General features: G+C 43.1%; 2 protein-coding genes and 1 long non-coding RNA gene across 3 annotated transcripts; 1 reads left to right on the forward strand and 2 right to left on the reverse strand.

Annotated features, from left to right (window-relative positions):
• Positions 1-4150: 4150 nt before the first annotated feature.
• Positions 4151-4606, reverse strand: PIGY (phosphatidylinositol glycan anchor biosynthesis class Y). The gene has a single exon (XM_056568624.1). It carries the CDS (start codon positions 4604-4606, stop codon positions 4391-4393), a length of 216 nt encoding a protein of 71 aa, XP_056424599.1. The 3' UTR covers positions 4151-4390.
• Positions 4607-4641: 35 nt separating this feature from the next.
• Positions 4642-9935, reverse strand: PYURF (PIGY upstream open reading frame). Its single transcript, XM_056568597.1, has 2 exons — positions 9532-9935; positions 4642-4789 (listed from the first exon to the last, which is right to left on the reverse strand). The coding sequence occupies exons 1-2, from the start codon at positions 9735-9737 to the stop codon at positions 4642-4644; spliced, it is 354 nt and encodes a 117-aa protein (XP_056424572.1). The 5' UTR covers positions 9738-9935.
• A 78-nt stretch (positions 9936-10013) lies between these two features.
• Positions 10014-17685, forward strand: LOC130363188 (uncharacterized). The gene is made up of 3 exons (XR_008891755.1): positions 10014-10308; positions 12794-12896; positions 17443-17685. It is a non-coding gene; the product is annotated as an uncharacterized LOC130363188 (long non-coding RNA).
• Positions 17686-20571: the final 2886 nt, after the last annotated feature.

Here is a 20571-nt window from a genome sequence, read left to right on the forward strand (position 1 = left end):
ACAACATCTCCCAGCATGCCCTACAGCGATCAGTACATGCTGGGAGTTGTAGTTTTGAAACAGCTTGAGGTTTGCCCCCCATGTGAATGTACAGGGTACATTCACACTGGCGGGTTTACAGTAAGTTTCCTGCTTTAAGTTTGAGCTGCAGCAAATTTTTCGCTGCAGCGCAAACTCCTAGCGGGAAACTCACTGTAAACCTCCGCCAGTGCGAATGTACCCTAAAAACACTACACTAGCACAAAATAAAGGGAACAACACTACATATACACCCCCTTACACTGCCCCCCCCCCCAATAAAAAATGAAAAACATATTGTATGGCAGTGTTTCAAAAACAGAGCCTCCAGCTGTTGCAAAACAACAACTCCCAGCATTTCCGGACAGCCACTGACTGTCCAGGCATGCTGGGAGTTTAGCAACAGCTGGAGGCACCCTGTTTGGGAATCACTGGCGTAGAATACCTTTATGTCCACCCCTATGCAATCCCTAATTTAGTCCTCAAATGCGCATGACGCTCTCTCACTTCGGAGCCCTATCATATTTCAAGGAAACTGTTTAGGGCCACATATGGGGTATTTCCGTACTCATAAGAAATTGCACTACAAATTTTGGGGGGCTATTTTCCTTTTACCCCTTATGAAAAGGAAAAGTTGGGGTCTACACCAGCCTGTTATTGTAAAAAAATAAAAAAATTTACACTAACATGCTGGTGTTGCCCCAAGTGGTAAAATGAAAAATAAAAGAAATACCCCCAAAATTTGTAACGCAATTTCTCCTGAGTAAGGAAATACCCCATATGTGGGCATACAATGCTCTGTGAACGCACAACAAAGCTCAGGAATGAGAGCGCACTATGTACAATTGAGGCCTAAATTGGTGATTTGCACAGGGGTGGCTGATTTTACAGCGGTTCTGACATAAATAAAAATACCCACTTGTGACCCCATTTTGGAAACTAACAAGTAACAAGGGGTATAGTGAGCCTTAACACCCCACAGGTGTTTAGTGAAAATTCTTCAAAGTTGGATGGAAAAATGAAAAAAAAAAATTTTTCCCTAAATTTTTCATTTTCACAAGGGAAAATAGGAAAAAAGCCCCCCCAAAATTTGTAACCCCATTTCTTCTGAGTAAGAACATACTCCATGTGTGGACATTAAGTGCTCTGCGGGTGCACTATAATGCTCAGAAGAGAAGGAGCGCCATTGGGCTTTTGGAGAGAAAATTTGTCCGGAATTGAAGGCCATGTGTGTCTACAAAGCCCCCATAGTGCCAGAACAATGGACCCCCCCCCCCTCGACCCCATTTTGGAAACTATAATCCTCATGTAATGTAATAAGGGGTACAGTGAGCATTTACGCCCCACAGGTGTCTGACAGATTTTTGGAACAGTGGTCTGTGAAAATGAAAAAATTTATTTTTCATTTGCACAGTCCACTGTTCCAAAGATCTGTCAAATGCCAGTGGTGTGTAAATATTCGCTGCACCCCTTATTAAATTCTGTGAGGGATGTAGTTTCCAAAATGGGGTCACATGTTAGGCGGTCCACTGTTCTGGCACCACGGGGGGCTTTGTAAACGCACATGGCCCCTGACTTCCGTTCCAAACAAATTTTCTTTCCAAAAGCTCAATGGTGCTCCTCCTCTTCTGAGCATTGTAGTGCGCCAGCAGAGCACTTGACGTCCACACATGGGGTATTTCCACACTCAGAAGAAATGGGGTTACAAATTTTGGGGGCCATTTTCTCCTATTACCCCTAAAAATGTAAAATTTGGGGAAAAAACAGCATTTTTGTGAAATTTTTTTTCATTTACACATCCAACTTTAACAAAAAGTCGTCAAATACCTGTGAGTTGTTTAGGCTCACCGTACCCCTTGTTACGTTCCTTGAGGGGTGTAGTTTCCAAAATAGTATGCCATGTGTTTGTTTTTTTTTATGGTCTGGTACTATAGGGACTTCCTAAATGCGACATGACCCCCAAAAACCATTTCAGCAAAATTTGCTTTCCAAAAGCCAAATGTGACTCCTTCTCTTCTGAAGCATTGTAGTGTGCCAGCAGAGCACTTGACGTCCACACATGGGGTATTTCCATACTCAGAAGAGATAGGGTTACAAATCTTGGGGGGGGGGCATTTTTCTCCTATTACCCCTTGTAAAAAATTAAAATTTGGGGAAAAAAAAACAAAAAAAAAAAACATTTACACATCCAACTTTAACGAAAAGTCGTCAATCACCTGTGGGGTGTTAAAGGAGATGTCCGGCGAAGACTTTTTCTATTCCGTCCTGCCCGGGCTGCTAAAAAAGACAAAACAAACTTTCACTTACTTCCATATGTTCTCCCGGAGCTCCGCAACAGCTGATCGGTCGGCCAGGCTGTCTGCTTCCTATTTCTTTTAGCCCGGGAAGTCACACAGCGCTTCAGCCTATCACCGGTCGAGGCGGGACATCGCTGTGGCCGGTGATAGCCCGGTACGTCACACGGCGCTTTAGCCTATCACCGGCCGCAGCGATGTCCCGCCTGTGATAGACCGGTGATAGGCTGAAGCGCCGTGTGAATTCCCAGGCTAAAGGAAGTAGGAAGCAGACAGCCCAGCCAACCGATCAGCTGTTGCGGAGCTCCGGGAGAACATATGGAGGTAAGTGAAAACATTTGTTTTCTCTTTTTTTGCAGCCCGGCCAGGACGGAATAGAAAAAGTCTGCGTCAGACATCTCCTTTAAGGCTCACTATACCACTTGTTACGTTCCTTGAGGGGTAGTTTCCAAAATAGTATGCCATGTGTTTTTTTTTTTTTTGCTGTTCTGGCACCATAGGGGCTTCTTAAATGTGACATGCTCCCCAAAAACCATTTCAGAAAAACTCCCTCTCCAAAATTCCATTGTCGCTCCTTCCCTTCTGAGCCCTCTACTGTGCCCGCCGAACACTTGACATACACATATGAGTTATTTCCTTACTCGAGAGAAATTGGGTTACACATTTTAGGAAGATTTCTCTCCTTTTACCCCTTGTGAAAATTCAAAAACTGGGTCTACAAGAACATGCGGTGTAAAAAATGAAGATTTTGAATTTTCTCCTTCAATTTACTGCTATTCCTGTGAAACCCCTAAAGGGTTAACAAACCTTTTGAATGTCATTTTGAATACTTTGAGGGGTGCAGTTTTTATAATGGGGTCATTTATGGGGTATTTATAATATGAAGGCCCTTCAAATCCACTTCAAAACTGAACTGGTCAATGAAAACTTTCGATTTGAAAAAATTGGAAAAAAATACTTTGAAGCCCTCTGATGTCTTCCAAAAGTAAAAAACATGTCAACTTTATGATGCAGACATATTGTATATGTGAATCAATATATAATTTATTTGGAATATTCATTTTCCTTATAAGCAGAGAGCTTCAAAGTTAAAAAATAAAATAAAAATTTACATTTTTTTTAATTTTGGAATTTTTCACCAAGAAATGATGCAAGTATCAACAAAATGTTACCACTAGCAAAGTAGAATATGTCACGAAAAAACTCTCTTGGAATCAGAATGAAAGGTAAAAGAATCCCAGAGTTATTAATGCTTAAAGTGACAGTGGTCAGATGTCCAAAAAAAAGGCCGATTCCTACACTGAAAATTGGCTGGGTCCTTAAGGGGTTAAAAAATATTTTTGGAAGGAGGATGGGTGAGAGGTGAAAGCGGTACAAGAATTTAGGGAGAAATATCATGTTAACTCTACACACCAGTGACAGAGGGAGATAGGACCAGGACCGAAGCCGATCCTCCGTACTTGTCAAGAGGGGCTCCAAATTGAGGGGAAGAAACTCTGCCAAAGGGGCAGAAACTTCCACCTCAAAATAACGAAGCCTCTCTACCACCTCTAAACTGAGGGGAAGGGGTGACGAGAGGATTGACCCAGAGAGGGATATCAAGGAAGTCTTGGCCCAGTTGACCTGCAGGCCCGAAAAAGAGTCAAACCGGTCAAGAAGGTCAAATAATGAATATTTGGAAAAAGTCCATTTATGAACTTTTATGAAGTATTGTCCAAGTACATCCTCCCCTTACGGGAGCAGGTGAAGTAAGCCGATGACTAGGATTTCTGTAGCAGGGGGGAAAAAAAGACCATTATAGGATCATCCATGACAGAATAGTGCAGAACTGGACATAGTTAAAGTTCATAATAAAAATTTATTACAGAGAAAAATAAGTCAGTCATTACTAGTTTCCAGCAAAAGATCCGCTAAGCTGATCACACTCTCAAATCACACCCTGGAATATCACAATATAGTCTAACATTGTGCTTGATGCACCATTTTCAGAGTAACCTGTGCAACCATAGGCCACATGTGGGGATGGTTTTGTCCATATACAGCAATGACAACGTTACAGCGTATTCTCATGGTTTAGATTAATTGTGCCTGAAAAGCTTAAGCCCCATCCATGTCCACAGATGGAAGAACACATAGACCGGCAGGGTGATAGGGAGCAGCAGACTGTAGAAACACACACTTGCTGTGCTGGTACATCCCTTGGGGAACTCATCATCCACTGAGGCTGAATAAAATATTCCAGACAGTGACAAGAGAGGCACAAGTACAGTTAGTGTAGAGAGAGATAGAAACATGGCTTCCAGGTTGTCAACTACGTCACTCAAGGAGGCTACTGCTGGGTGTTTTCAGACTCCTGTGACTTTTGCTCTTTGTGAATCATCCTTGCATCCTGAGGAATCATATTGGGGATCCCATCCACTATAGGATACGCTATGCCAAGTTCATCGTTCACTAGTTCATTTGCAGACTCGTCATACCTAGAAATAAAAAAATAAATAAATACGTTTTATCAACATATGCTAGGATTGTACAACCTCTTCTGACCCAAAGGCCATATTGTATCATTCACAAAGGCTGAAGCGGTGTACTGCCTCAGTCAGAGAGATTGGTCAAGAAGGCCGCCACTGTCAACACGAGTCTGTCTCTAAAGTAGCAGCCGGAGCGTTCAGAGGGGGACCCCGAGAGAACAAGATAGGTAAGCATGGGTTTCTTTAACCCCTTCACGACGAGCGACGTACATGCACGGCGTCGAAAAGTGTCACTTGGCGCGCGGCGACGTATGTTTCGGGAGCGCCGCGTCACCGGTAGCGGTGATCGGGCAGGGATGACTGCTGTTATCTAACAGCAGGCATCCCGGCACATCGCCGAGGGGGATCCTGAGACCCCCCATGACCGCGATGGGCGCAAATCGCAGGTCAATTCAGACCTGCGATCTGCGCGATTCCGGGTCATATGGGTCACTGGTGACCCGGAAAATAAGAGGGATTGGGGGTGTCCGAGACACCCTCGATCCCCCTGAAGGGATAGGAGTTTGGTGGCAGGGGTGCCACCCCTCCTATCCCTGCTATTGGTCGGCCAAGCGACCGACCGATAGCAGACCGGGGGAGGGGGGGGGTTAAAGTTCGGTTCCCCCGCTTTGCCCCCCCTATCGGTGTCCGGGCAAAACGGGGGAACTGTCCAGGGAAGGTCGGCGCCGAAGGTGATCGGACCGCGATCCTCCATGCGGGGATCCCCCACGTGCGGTGGCGGCAGCAATACTTCCGGGTCCTGCTAGGTGAGTTGTTGCCTAGCAACATCCAGAGGGCCACAGTTTACAGCTGTTTGCTGTGTGGGCATGCTGGGACTTGTAGTTTTGCAATATTTAGAGGGGTTCAGGTTGTAAATCACTAAGTGGTCTCAAACTGTAGCCCTCCAGATGTTGCAAAACTACAACTCAGTTTGCTGTTTGGGCATGCTGCGAGTTGTAGTTTTGCAACATCTGGAGGGCCACAGTTTTGAGATCACTGGACAGTGAATTACAACCTGAACCCCTCTAAATCTTGCAAAACTACAATTCCCAGCATTCAGGAACAGCATAAGGCTGTCTTGGCATGCTGGAAGTTGTACTTGTGTGCCTCCAGCCATTGCATAACTACATCTCCCAGCATGCCCTTCCGCAATCAGTACATGATGGGAGTTGTAGTTTTGCAACAGCTGGAGGCACACTGGTTGGAAAATACTGTTAGGTCATAGAACCTAACTCAAGGTTTTCTAACCAGTGTGCCTCCAGCTGTTGCAAAACTACAACTCCCAGCATGCATGGTCTGTCAGTGCATGCTGGGAGTTGAAGTTTTGACCCCCCTCCCATGTGAATGTACAGGCTACATTCACACTGGCGGCTGATTACAGAGAGTTCCCTGCTTCAAATTTGAGCTGCGGCAAATTTTCCGCCGCAGCTCAAACTCCTAGCGGGAGACTCTGTGTAATCTGCCTCCAGTGTGAATGTAACCTAAAAACACTACACTAACATAAAATAAAGAGTTAGACACTACATATACACAAGTACACTCCCCCCCCCCCCCCCACCCCCCCCCCCTCCCCAATAAAAATGAAAAACGTATTGTACGGCAGTGTTTCTAAGATGGAGCCTCCAGCTGTTGCAAAACAAAAACTCCCAGCATTTCTGGACAGCAATTGACTGTCCAAGCATGCAGGGAGTTTTAAAACAGCTGGAGGCACCCTGTTTGGGAATCACTGGCATAGAATACCCCTATGCAAGTCCCTAATTCAAGCCTCAAATGCGCATGGCGCTCTCACTTTGGAGCCCTGTCGTTTTTCAAGGCAACAGAATAGGGTCACATATGGGGTATCGCCGTACTCGGGAGAAATTGCCCAACAAATTTTGGGGGGCTTCTTCTGCTTTTACCCCTTATGAAAAGGAACAGTTGGGGTCTACACCAGCATGTTTGTGTAAAAAAAAAACATTTTTACACTAACATGCTGGTGTTGCCCTATACTTTTCATTTTCACAAGAGGTAAAAGGGAAAAACGCCCCCAAAAATTTCTAACGCAATTTCTCCTGAGTACGGAGATACCCCATATGTGGGCGCAAAGTGCTCTGGGGGCGCACAACAAGGCCCAGAAGGGAGAGTGCGCCATGCACATTTGAGGTGATTTGCACAGGGGTGGCTGCTTGTTACAGCGGTTCTGACAAACGCAAAAGAAAAAAACACACCCACATGTGAACCCATTTTGGAAACTGCACCCCTCACGGAATGTAATAAGGGGTGCAGTGAGAATTTACACCCCACAGGTGTCTGACGGATCTTTGGAACAGAGGTCCGTGAAAATGAAAAATTTTGCACAGCCCACTGTTCCAAAGATCTGTCAGACACCAGTGGGGGGGGGGGGGGGGGGTAAATGCTCACTGTACCCCTCATTACATTCTGTGAGGGGTCTGGTTTCCAAAATGGTATGCCATGTGTTTTTTTTTTTTTTTTTTTTGCTGTCCTGGCACCATAGGGGCTTCCTAAATGCGACATGCCCCCCGAGCAAAATTTGCCCTCAAAAAGCCAAATATGACTCCTTCTCTTCTGAGCATTGTAGTTCGCCCGCAGTGCACTTCAGGTCCACTTATGGGGTACCTCCATACTCAGAAGAGATGGGGTTACAAATTTTGGGGGGTCTTTTCTGCTATTAACCCTTGCAAAAATGTGAAATTTGGGGGGGGGAAACCCACATTTTAGTGAAATTTTTTTTGTTTTTTTCACATATGCAAAATTCGTGAAACACCTGTGGGGTATTAAGGCTCACTTTATCCCTTGTTACGTTCCTCAAGGGGTCTAGTTTCCAAAATGGTATGCCATGTGTTTGTTTTTTTTTTGCTGTTCTGGCACCATAGGGGCTTCCTAAATTCGACATGCCCCCCAAAAACCATTTCAGAAAAACGTACTCTCAAAAATCCCCTTGTCGCTCCTTCGCTTCTGAGCCCTCTACTGCGCCCGCCGAACACTTTACATAGACATATGAGGTATGTGCTTACTCGAGAGAAATTGGGTTACACATACAAGTATACATTTTCTCCTTTTACCCCTTGTAAAAATTCTAAAATTAGGTCTACAAGAACATGCGAGTGTAAAAAATGAAGATTTTGAATTTTCTCCTTCACTTTGCTGCAATTATGTAAAACACAAAAGTGTACATATATATAAAAGTAAAAAATAAGACAAAAAGAAAAAATTCACGATGTGAAACTTTTATTGAATAGTGCAAATAAATGCGAGTAGAACCAAAAGAAAAGAGTTAAAGGGGTACTCCGCCCCCTAGACATCTTCTCTTGATCGCCAGGGGTCCCGCCACTGGGAACTCCCACGATCTCTCCTGCAGCACCCCTGTCATCTGCTGCATGGAGCGAACTTTGCTATTTGCCTGATGACGAGCTATACGGGGGCCAGAGGATAGTGATGTCACGGACCCACCCCCTCAATGCAGGTCTATGGGAGGGGGCGTGACGGCCGCCATGCCCACTCCCATAGACTTGTATTGAGGGGCGGGATGTCACGAGAGGGCGGGGCCGTGGCATCACGATCCTCTGGTGCTGCAGGAGAGATCACGGGGGTTCCCAGCGTCGGGACCCCCTCGATCACACATCTTATCCCCGTCAAAATGAAATTAATAATTTCCTTTTGATTAATCAGATTTAAAAAAAAAATTAGGGAGGACATTAATGAGGGATCTGTACTGAAGGTTGAGAGGGGGTTAAACGTAATAGAAAACAAAGTGTGAACCTGGCCTTAGGAACTGAACTGCCCTGTCCTGTATCTGCATAAATATGGTTTTACATTACATGTTGTGCAACATGCTTGTTCTTATTTTAGGTGGTCTTTTTCCATGCTCTGTAGTCTGATACGCCATGGAATGATACAGTAAATCACTCCTATAATCTTTAGGCGCCATTGGCACAGGATCACCAGTGCTGGTAAGGAGGAACTACATGTCCTAGACACTATCCAGCTTGGAGGACCTGGTGAAGGAAGCTATCCACCAGTAACCCTCCGCACTTTGAGCTGATGGTAGTCCCCAGCATAGCAGTCTGAGGGGAGGAGGTTCTTATACATGAGGTTGTATAACATGGCTGACCCCTTATTGGGGAAAGGACCACCCAACATGCCAGTTGTCCTGAGGATCTGCACTGCTATACCTGATTCATACCATTATCTGTGAATCTATGCCACCCAACCTCCCCACAGGGGATGACCCCTTATTGGGGAAAGGACCACCCAACATGCCAGTTGTCCTGAGGATCTGCACTGCTATACCTGATTCATACCATTATCTGTGAATCTATGCCACCCAACCTCCCCACAGGGGATGACATGAAGGGGGGCACACAAGGATGAGGCCAACACTAGGTCAAACTTCAGATCCTAAGCCAGAGTTTCTGCCTCCAGCTGTTGCAAAACTACAACTCCCAGCATGCCCGGACAGCCAAAGGCTGTCCGGGCATGCTGGGAGTTGTAGTTTTGCAACAGCTGGAGGCAGCCTGATTGAGAAACACTATCCTAAGGTCGATGTGCAGATAAATACAGAACCACTAGGGGGCAGCTATCAGGAAGGTCTCATCTGTATGAAGCCAGTACCAGGGGTGACCCAAGTGTCCTCCACAGACAGCGGAGAAATAACGATTCTCTATGGTCCTGTCCTGTAAATGATCAATCAAGCTAGAAGAAGCGATGACTACCTGAGTGGCTTCCTAGAAAGCGGGCAGACCAGGAACTGCAGCACGGAGGGATCGAACTCTCGGCCTCCCGTTCTTTCCGCCTCCCCTGCGGCTCTACAAGGCAGAGCTACGTGCAGCCTTCTGACCGCTGACACCGGACGGCGAGCGGGGCTCCTGACTACAGCCCGATAGAGGATTCCTCTACACAAACCGAGCACCGGCATCATCCACCAGCCACAAGGACAGTGCGCAGCCGCTTACCCACAATTCTCTGCGCCTGCTGAGTACTGCTTCCTTGTGCACCACCCCTGTAACAACAGATGGAGTGGTACGCTCCTAATCCCCACCCCTGTCTGGTATCTGTGGTACGGACCAGGGTGGGGGTTTCTGCTACTTATTTATTTGTATCACATAACATATATCACATTCTACCCTCCCCCTTTCTTAATGTCAGACATACACACAACACACACACACACACACGCACACCTGTGCAAAGGAAAAGTTACCCAGTTGCCCATAGCAACCAATCAGATCGCTTCTTTCATTTTGCAGAGGCCTTGTTAAAAATGAAAGAAGCAATCTGATTGGTTGCTATGGGCAACTAGGCAACTTTTCTTTTGGACAGGTTTTGATAAATCTCCCCCAATGTTTTTGTACCCAGGAGCCCGCGGAGTGCTATATGGCCTAATTAATTCTCCGTTACACCAGAAGTGGTGTCCTCTCCCTGAGGAAAGTACTGAGCCCACTTAATGTTTTCTTTAGGAGAATCCTTGAGGACATCCAAGCTTTAAAAAGGTACCCGACAGAAGAAAGTAATTTATCTAAAGCAGAACTGAAAGCAATAGATGATTTAAGGAATAGGGAGGACATTATTGTAAGGAAATCCGATAAGGGTAGTAAGGTTGTACTTTTAACCAGATCGTATTAATGCCAAGAAGCCTATAGACAACTTAATGACACACGCAACTATCGCAGATTGTTTGGGATTGCTTAGAGGCTATATGGAAAAAGGAATTATATCCAAAAAATATGGCAGAAAAACTTCTCCTTAAATTCCCTCGCTCTGCCCATTGGTATTTTTTACCCAAGGTACACAAAACTGGAGAGCCCCCAGTTTAAAAGAGCAGCTATTTTATAAACTTTTGTTACGCCGAGCGCTCCGGGTCCCTGCTCCTCCCCAGAGCGCTCGCGGCGTTTTCCTCTCTGCAGCGCCCCGGTCAGACCCACTGACCGGGAGCGCTGCACTGACACTGACGACGGGGATGCGATTCGCATAGCGGGACGCGCCCGCTCGCGAATCGCATCACAAGCTACTCACCTGTCCCGGTCCCCGGCTGTCACGTTTTGGCGCACGCGGCTCCGCTCTCTAGGGCGCGCGCGCGCCAGCTCTCTAAGGTTTAAAGGGCCAGTGCACCACTAATTGGTGCCTGGCCCAATCACTGTAATTAGCTCCCACCTGCTCCACGCCTATATAACCTCACTTCCCCTTCCCAGTATGGCTTGATCTTGTTGCCTTGTGCCAGTGAAAGCGTTTTGTGTATGTCCCAAGCCTGTGTTCCTGACCTTCTGCTGTTGCCCCTGACTACGACCCTTGCTGCCTGCCCTGACCTTCTGCTATGTCCGACCTTGCACTTGCCTTGTCCTTCTGTACCGCGCCTGTCTCAGCAGTCAGAGAGATTGAGCCGTTACCGGTGGATACGACCTGGTTGCTACCACCGTTGCAAGACCATCCCGCTTAGCGGTGGGCTCTGGTGAATACCAGTAGCAACTTAGAACCGGTCCACCTGTAAGGTCCACGCCAATCCCTCTCTGACACAAAGGATCCACCTCCAGCCTGCCGAATCCTGACAACTTTATGTGTGACTTCCTTGAATTTATCCTTACAGGAAATGTCTTTCAGTACCAAACAGGAAGGGGTGGCCATGGGTACACCTGTCGCAAGTACCCTGGCCAACCTCTTCGTAGCTGTATTTGAAAGCTGTTACATCTTTTTAGGTAAAAATCCTTTTTCTAAATGTATTCATTTTTACAGATGATTCATGGATGACGTAATTATTGTGTGGACAGACACGGAGTCCTCTTTTGAGGACTTCGTGTCTGACCTGAACTCTTCCAATGATATGAACTTAAAGTTCACTTGGAACATAGGTATCCATGAATTAGAATTTCTAGACATTGTAGTTCACCTGAATAATAGTAATCTGACCACTGTTGGATACAGGAAACTTACGGCATGTAATGCCCTACTACATTTCACAAGCTACCATCAAGAATATGTCCGTATGGCTTTACTGTACGGACAGTTCTTAAAGCTTAAACATATCAACAGTAATTCTGCAGATTATTCCATACAAGCTAACGATCTCGAACAAGAGTTATTAGTGAGAGGTTATCCTCCTAAAATCATTCAAGATGCCAAAATACGAGCAGCCAAATGCCCCAGAAAAGATCTTAATAATGCATGTTACAAAAAGAGATATAGTGAAAAAGAAACTTGTTTTTCTTTTGCATTTAAATAAAGTCCTGTGGCACGCAAGATAGGAAAGTCTATCTTAGACAACCGGTCATTGTTACAAAACAATACAGATGTAATTCCTCTCTCTACTCAAAAACCTTTAATTGCCTTAACAAAATGTAGAACCTTCTCAGACATGTTAGGTCACAACAAACCTTAGAAGTCAGAAAAAAACTGTTGGTTAAAGGGGTTCTCCGGTGCTTACACATCTTATCCCCTGATAGCTATCACGCCCCCTCCCGTAGGCTTGCATTGAGGGGCGGAGCGTGACGTCACAAGGGGGCGGAGGCGTGACGTCACACGCCGCCGGCCTTGCGGTCGACCGTAATCAGATTACAAACGGGGTGCCGCGTGCATGATCACGGGCGTCCCCAGCTGCGGGAGTCCCGTGATCAGGCATCTTATCCCCTATCCTTTGGATAGGGGATGAGATGTGTAAGCACCGGAGAACCCCTTTAAGTAATCCCATTACCCCAGGTAACCACCGTTGTGGAACTTGTTCATGGTGCAAGTTTATTTGCACGGACAAGTTCATTGTGATAGGAGGAGAACAGGTGAAATTCAAAGAAAGTTTTTGTTGTAGGACCTCAAATGAACCTGTGGAAGATTTTATATAGGGTGCACAATCCGTTCGATGAACATAAGATTCAGAGAACATGTACATTCTTTAAAAAACAAAAAAAGGTTCGACTAGATTGATAGAACACATGGCGAAAGTACATCACAATAATAGTTATTCTCTGAATTTCTTTGGCATCGAACAAGTCGGTAAAAAAGAAGGGATTGGAAAAGGAGAATTGTTGTTGCAGCAAGAAGCAAAATGGATTATCCGTACAAGAGCAGAAGGGAACTTAGGTTTCAATAACAGGTTGGATCGAAGTGTTTTTGTATAAGTATTACATTTCTTGTAAATTGCACTTGTTAATTTGTTTTTATTGTGTGTTTTTTTTTTTTTTTGTTCACTGTCTAAATTACACAATGTAAACGCCTCTCCCCACCTGCGTAAGCAAGTAAGAGTATTTTTCATTGCACGGGGGGGGAGTGGTCTGAAGAAGCGCTATCAGCGCAAAATAGCTATCATCTCTTGTTTGCGTCCCACGTGTATGCACCTGCCGATTTTATGCTGCCGTTTGGAGTAAAGTACAGTATTTTATTGGAATGGTGAGTGCCTCCGTCTTCTCTTCTCTTCTACATGCCATAATATAGTTTAGAGAGATTTCAGAGCTGATTTGTTTTATTCAGTACTTAATAAAGTTTTCCATTCGGTGATGAAAACAGACACATTTGCCAAGACATTTCATAACCTTTTTGGATAAATGCAACCAAATGAAATAAATATGTCTGGCTTCTATAAACACTAAGGTTCCAATTCTGTCCTTTTCCTTATCCCTGAGCATCCAGGCACCAGTATAATCTTCAGGTCCAATTTCCTTTTGTCTGTTCTCTCAGCCAGTCTTATATTTGAATGATAAGTAACATTTTATTTGGTATATAACCTAGTTGGCTTTAAAGGGGTATTCCACGAAAAAACTTTTTTTTATATATATCAACTGGCTCCAGAAAGTTAAATAGATTTGTAAATAAAAAAATGGTGCAGCTCACAATTACGCACTGACCGAGGTAAATTGGGCACTACACCTATACCCTAGGTGTGTAGAATTTAGAAAATAGAGAAAAACAACTCAAGGACAATGGTGTTTTATATAGTTGAAATAGATTTGACTGAGACCTTGCTTAAATTATAAAGAATAAAATTTATTAAAATATCAAATACACGTAAATTCCCCCACAGGGCCCTTGTGGAAGGAATAACTACATTAATAACATATAATTCAAATGGCAATTCATAAAAAATTATTCAATAATAGCTGCCAAATACTTCGGCAGTGTGACCAATACTCCGGCAATACTGATAATCTGATAGTCCGGAAAAAGTGCTGGTTTTGAGTCTAACAATAAACTAAATTGCAGATATTAAATGGAAATGTCCAGATTCAGATGTATAAGCCACTGATGTGGGAAAATAAATTTATATTACCAATTGGGTTTTGCCGTCTCCTCTCGCTTGGTGTACGGGTGGGTTCTCTGACCTATGTGCGCTGGCATGCGCTGCGATCAGCTGGTCCAGACAGTGCTGGACCCGGTGTTCGCCTTGCAGTTGCTCCAAGGGTCTGTGCAGACAGACTGGTGGTATTCCCTCGTGGAAGAGGCGTCTGATGTCAGATTCTGCAGTAGGAGCAAACACAGGGAGTCCAGGAGCAGCGGGAGACCCGGCAGGTGAATTCGAATGCAGTATGTAAATTTTGTTTGTAGATATTAATCCCAAAACTGGTTAGCAGGTCCCGGTGTGGTGATACTGGGGCTCAAGTGGCTCAAAGTCTGTAGTGGGGTCACACTGAGTCTTTTGGCACTTAGCTAGACACGTTTCAGGGTACTCAAGACAGTTTGTTCGACCCCGTCCTCAGTAGCTGTGTCTCTAATGTGAATTTCAACATATTTATAGCCATTTTAATTAGAATAGCTGGTGGAGAAGCAGGGATCCTTAGCAAAAGATGGTTGTGGATCACAGGAATAAATATTTGTACTTGCAGGCTCGTATTCACACTAGGTGAAAATCACTCAGACAGTTATCCAGAGGCAGAATATATTTGTATATCAAAAAAAATCAGCAAGAGGAGATGGCAAAACCCAATTGGTAATATAAATTTATTTTCCCACATCAGCGGCTTATACATCTGAATCTGGACATTTCCATTTAATATCTGCAATTTAATTTATTGTTGGACTCAAAACCAGCACTTTTTCCGGACTATCAGATTATCAGTATTGCCGGAGTAATGGTAACACTGCCGAAGTATTTGGCAGCTATTATTGAATATTTTTTTTTTATGAATTGCCATTTGAATTATTTGTTATTAAGTTATTCCTTCCACAAGGGCCCTGTGGGGGAATTTACGTGTATTTGATATTTTAATAAATTTTATTCTTTATAATTGACTGTCTCAGTCAAATCTATTTCAACTATATAAAACACCATTGTCCTTGAGGTGTGGGCTCCTCCTTTTTTCTCTATTTTCTAGATTTGTAAATTACTTCTATTTAAAAATCTTAATCCTTTCAGTACTTTGGAGCTGCTGAAGTTGAGTTGTTCTTTTCTGTCTAAGTGCTCTCTGAGGACACGTGTCTCCGGACCTGTCCAGAGTAGAAGCAAATTCCCATAGCAAACCTATTCTGCACTGTGCAGTTCCAGAGACAAGCAGAGATGTCAGCAGAGAGCACTGTTTCCAGACAGATAAGAACAACTCAACTTCAGCAGCTGATAATTATTGGAAAGATTAAGATTTTTTAATAGAAGTAATTTACAAATCTGTTTAATTTTCTGGAGCCAGTTGATCTAAAAAATACGCCTGGAATACGACTTTAAATCCTCTAATCTGAAATACTAGGCCGCTCCAAAAGGCTAATTTACTCACACCAAAATGCTACCAATTAAAACTACAGATCACAGTGCATTAAATGAGCCCTCAATCAGCACTGTGGACAGAAACATATTTCTTTTATAAGTGACATAAAACAAATACTATATAAAATGGATATATTTTGTAATTGTAATGCCCTGCAGGAAAAGCCGAACGCAGCTGAAGCTTGGAAATTGCAATTTGTGTAACTGCAGTTGACTTTAATGGGAGTTACGCATATGGTGTAGCTCCGCAGGCTCCTCAGTTTACATAACTCCAGTAGTTACAGTGGGAATCAAAAGTTCGGGCACCCTTGGTAAAAAATGTTATTAATGTGCATAAAGAAGCCAAGGAAAGATGGAAAAATCTCCAAAAGGCATCAAATTACAGATTAGACATTCTTCTAATATGTCAACAAAAGTTAGATTTAATTTTCATCATTTACACTTTCAAAATAACAGAAAACAAAAAAATGGCATCTGCAAAAGTTTGGGCACCCTGCAGAGTTAATATCTTGTACTGCCCTCTTTGGCAAGTATCATAGCTTGTAAACGCTTTTTGTAGCCAGCCAAGAGTCTTTCAATTCTTGTTTGAGGTATCTTTGCCCATTCTTCCTTACAAAAGTCTTCCAGTTCTTTGAAATTTCTGGGCTGTCTGTCACACACTGCTCTTTTAAGGTCTATCCATAGCTTTTCAAATATGTTGAGGTCAGGAGATTGTGAAGGCCATGGCAAAACCTTCAGTTTACACCTCTTGATGTAATCCCCCTTAGATTTCGAGGTGTGTTTAGGATCAATATCCATTTGTAGAAACCATCCTCTCTTTAGCTTCAGCTTTTTCACAGATGGCATCAAGTTAGCATCCAAAATTTGCTGAAATTTTATTGAATCCATTTTTCCTTCTACTCGTGAGATGTTCCCTGTGCCACTGGCTGCAATACAACCCCAAAGCATGATTTATCCACCCCCATGCTTAACAGTTGGATAGAGGTTCTTTTCATTAAATTCTGTTCCCCTTCTTCTCCAAACGTGCCTTTGCTCATTCCGGACAAAAAGTTCAATTTTAACCTCATCGGGTCCACAGAACTTGTTTCCAAAATGCATCAGTCTTGTCTATATGTTCATTTGCAAAGTTCAAATGCCGATTTTTGTGATGAGGATGTAGAAGAGGTGTATTAACTCTTCCATGAAGACCATATTTGCACAAGTATCTCTTTATAGTGGAATAGTGTACCTCAACTCCAGTGTCTGCCAGATATTTCTGGAGGGATTGTGCAATCAAACGTGGGTTTTGAATTGTTTTTCTCACAATCCTGCGAGCTGTTGTGTCTTGCTTTAATTTCCACTGTTCCTGATGACTGCCATTTCTTAATTACATTCAATATAATACAACAGAGGATATTGACATCTGAAAACGTTTTGTTATCTTCTTATAGCCTTCTCCAGCTTTGTGAGCGTCAACTATTTTCAGTTTCAGATTTCTAGACAACTGCTTAAAAGAACACATGGTGCTGATTGTTGGGGCAAGGTCAGATGAGTCTGGGCATTTAAAACCTTTGAGATTGACATCACCTGGTCCTTCCAGATGATGATTGAGAACACTCCATGACACTGGCAGGTCTCAGCTTTGCTAAGGGGGCAGTACATGCCATAAATTCTGCAGGGGGCCCAAACTTTTGCAGACATAATTTTTTTAGTTTTCTATTATTTTGAAAGTGTAAATGATGGAAATAAAATCTAACTTTTTTTTTGATTGTTTGATGCCTTTTGGAGATTTTTCCATTTTTCCTTGGCTTCTTTATGCACATTAATACAAAATTTTACCTGGGGGCCCAAACTTTTGATCCCCACTGTACATAAACAGTGTAGGTTGCGGGGTTATTTTGTTTGCGTATCTCACATTAAAGTCAATGGGAGTTATATAGATTACGTAACTATTCTGCTTTTGCTTCTGTAGGATTTTTCGACCAACTTTGGCTGCTGCAAACAGGCAGATGCTGGCTTGGAAGCCTAGGAACTAACGAGTTTAAGAGAGTGCTCCTAATCTCAACTTGTTACCTGTATAAAAGGAACTTGAGAACCAGAAATCTTGCTGATTGATATGGGTTCAAATACTTATTTCTGAGTAAAATGCAAACCATTCAATTTGAAATGTGTTTTTCTGGATTTTTTTGTTGTTATCCTGTTTCTCAGTGTTCAAATAAACTCACTATTAAAATTACAGACTAATAATTTTTTAGTTAGTGCGCAAATGTACAAATCTGCACTGTATGTATCTATCCAAAGTTGTTCTCCTCCAAAAGACAAAGAGCTTGCTCTTTGGTGCCACCTATTGGAAGTCGCTGCAAGACAATGCTTGACTGTTTTATTATTGTTTTGGGTTAAAAAAAAAATTTATGTGCCCCAAAATAGTAAAATCAACCTTTTTGTTCCCACCTTTATCATTTTCTTTGGGCATTAATACTGTGTTGGGGTTAGAAAGGGGTAATTATTGCTGTAGAGAAAGCACACACGTTGCATTATGTCAGCTCCTGACAAAGTTCTGTCATACACCGCCGCAGGCTTCCAGTCTGTTTTCGTCTTGCTTTCCCTGGTAATGTTTGTCTGATCCTTAATGCTGTGTTTGGCCCATGTCTGACCTCTCGAATCCAACTCTGTCTAATCCTCCCATACTGTATAGACTCTCCTGTTCTTGACCAGGACGTTGACCCTAAACATTTGCCATCTGCCTTGAACCATCTGCCTGTCCCTGACTACGCTATCTTACTGCCTACTCATGACATATGCTTGGACCTCACCTTGTCTTTGCCTGACTCCTTGATGCCTTGTTTGAAGCCTAAAAACAGCACTGTTTTTGATTGTGGGTAGTAAGTAGATGACTATATGAGGTACAAATGGTGGCATTATTATTTTGTGGCACACAGAGGGTGAGCACTTTTGGTACACTATTATGGCCTGGGTCACGACTATTTTTTGTGGCACTGTTTTTGTGGAGCAGTTTATCTGGCACTATTGTCAGAGGTGATTAATGACACCATTATTTCTTAAGTGCAGTTTATGGGGCACTGTTCAACACAGCATGGACAGTAAAAAAAGGCAGATGGGGCAGTGACAGGCTCAGAACTGGGTATAGTGTAAGGGCAGCAGACAGCTACTGCTGGTATCCTTACCTCCGTGCTCTGCTTCCTTGCTGGTAATGCAAATGAGCTCTTAAAGGGTCATGGCATGAACACCAAAATACATCCCCAGCCCAATCATTACACAGGGACAACTGGATGCCATCTGCTTTGCATGAGTATTGTTCTGGTTTCATAATGTCCATTGCAATTGTTTGCTGTATTTGACTGAGCAACCCATGTTTTTACCCATGGCTGGATTTAGTCTGTGCCCTCCTGTGCCACATCATTTCTTCTGTTGCTGATCGTGGTTGTTGAGCCTTGACCGCCTTTCCTGTTACTGACTCCATCTCCGCCTGACCCCAGTGTACCATAACAGCTCTCCAGTTCTTGACCTGGACTGCTGACTATGCTTCTTGCCACCTGGTTCGCTGGGCCTGCACTACCCCCACCAGGCCATGCTTAGGATGTGACCTGGTACCCTCTAGCAGCAGAATGCAAGCGGTTGCATTTTGAAATAGAATAAGAGGTAGAAACCTAGAAAGCATACTAGACTTTGCTCCAGAGGGTGGCACGAAGAAAGAACATTTGGGTAGCATGGCAGCTGCACACCTGTTGCCTTGTTCAAGGTTGCAGCAGGGTGGTATGTTTGTATATATTGGAAATAGGTAGGAAGGATACTGGAAAGTAAGGATCCAAAGATGTCTGCACAGCAAACTCTGCAGACACCAGTTGTGTCTGGAAGAAGTCTTCATGGTGAAGAACGGATCAGAGCTGATGTCATCTTTGAGTCACTTCATGAAACTGATCTGTAACTTATAGAGCAGAGCGTCTTTGTAGAACTAGTATCTACCACTATATGGTATTAATTTTGGTCTGTGTATTGTGGCTTTTATTTAGTAACATTGTGGTGGTAATATGTTGTCATGGTGTGGTAGTATTATTTGGACCTTGCGTGGTATTACTGATAATATTGGTCTTTGTATAGCGACTTTGGTTATGGTATATAATGCTTGAACATGCCATGTTCCACCAGTTCATGCCCTAAACAGTCGAACATTGTCCATTCAGTATTGGCAATGTCAGACTGTATAGGGACACACTGTTCACAAGGGAAATAATTCCCAGATGTCAAAATTATTAATTCACTTCCAGGACAATAAAAAGAAGAATTGAATAATACCAAGCTTCAGAATATATTATAGGGAATGCAAGTGTTTACCAAAATAGACAAAGAGAGCTGACAGATACTCTAATAATAAATGCATTAACTAATAATACCTCTTCTTATGAGAGGATTTTCATTCGGTACATTCATATGTTATACTAAATCTTACCCCCAAAATACACAAGGCAGTTTAGAAAGGAGAGGTTTTGTTTTATTACGTACCTAAAAACTTTTACCATTTGTTGATGAAAACAGACGCATTTCCCAAGAAATGTCATAACTCTTTCAATAAATGCAACCAAATTAAATAAATATGTCTGGCTTCTCTAAACACTAAGGTTCCAATACTGTCCATCTTTTGCTTATCCTTGAGCATCAGGCACCAGTATAATATACAAGTCTATGCAAGACATTCCTTTGTTTGTTCTCTCAGCCGGTTTTACATTTAAATGATAAGCAACTTTTTTTGGAACATAACCTAGTTTGCTTTGACTGAGGTACACAAAAGTGTCAAGTTCGTGATACCAGAAAATGGTTATGTATATAGACCGTAGTATAGTTGTTTCATAAAGGTTGTAGTATTATGTGGCTTGAATGGTGCAATCCTGTATCATGATGAAGTTTCCCATAAACCACTATTTCAAAGAAACTGTAATTCGTACACAGGGCCCAGGGAAATAAAACCTCTAAAGCTAGGGTTTACGGAAAAAAAAAATTAGTACTTTACTCCTGGTACAGATCAATACAGTAACAATACTTTGGAATACATCAAAGATGTAGTATAGTAATTTATGATATATAC

This window comes from Hyla sarda, chromosome 1 (assembly GCF_029499605.1).
Source record: "Hyla sarda isolate aHylSar1 chromosome 1, aHylSar1.hap1, whole genome shotgun sequence".
NCBI classification, from domain to species: Eukaryota; Metazoa; Chordata; class Amphibia; order Anura; family Hylidae; genus Hyla; species Hyla sarda.

Coding starts and splice junctions, on each gene's coding strand:
- PIGY (XM_056568624.1), bottom strand. CDS start 4,606: ATGTTTCTATCTCTCTCTACACTAACTGTACTTGTGCCTCTCTTGTCA.
- PYURF (XM_056568597.1), bottom strand. CDS start 9,737: ATGATGCCGGTGCTCGGTTTGTGTAGAGGAATCCTCTATCGGGCTGTA. Junction 4,790..9,531: donor CTTTCTAGGAAGCCACTCAG/GTAGTCATCGCT, acceptor TTTTATTTCTAG/GTATGACGAGTCTGCAAATG.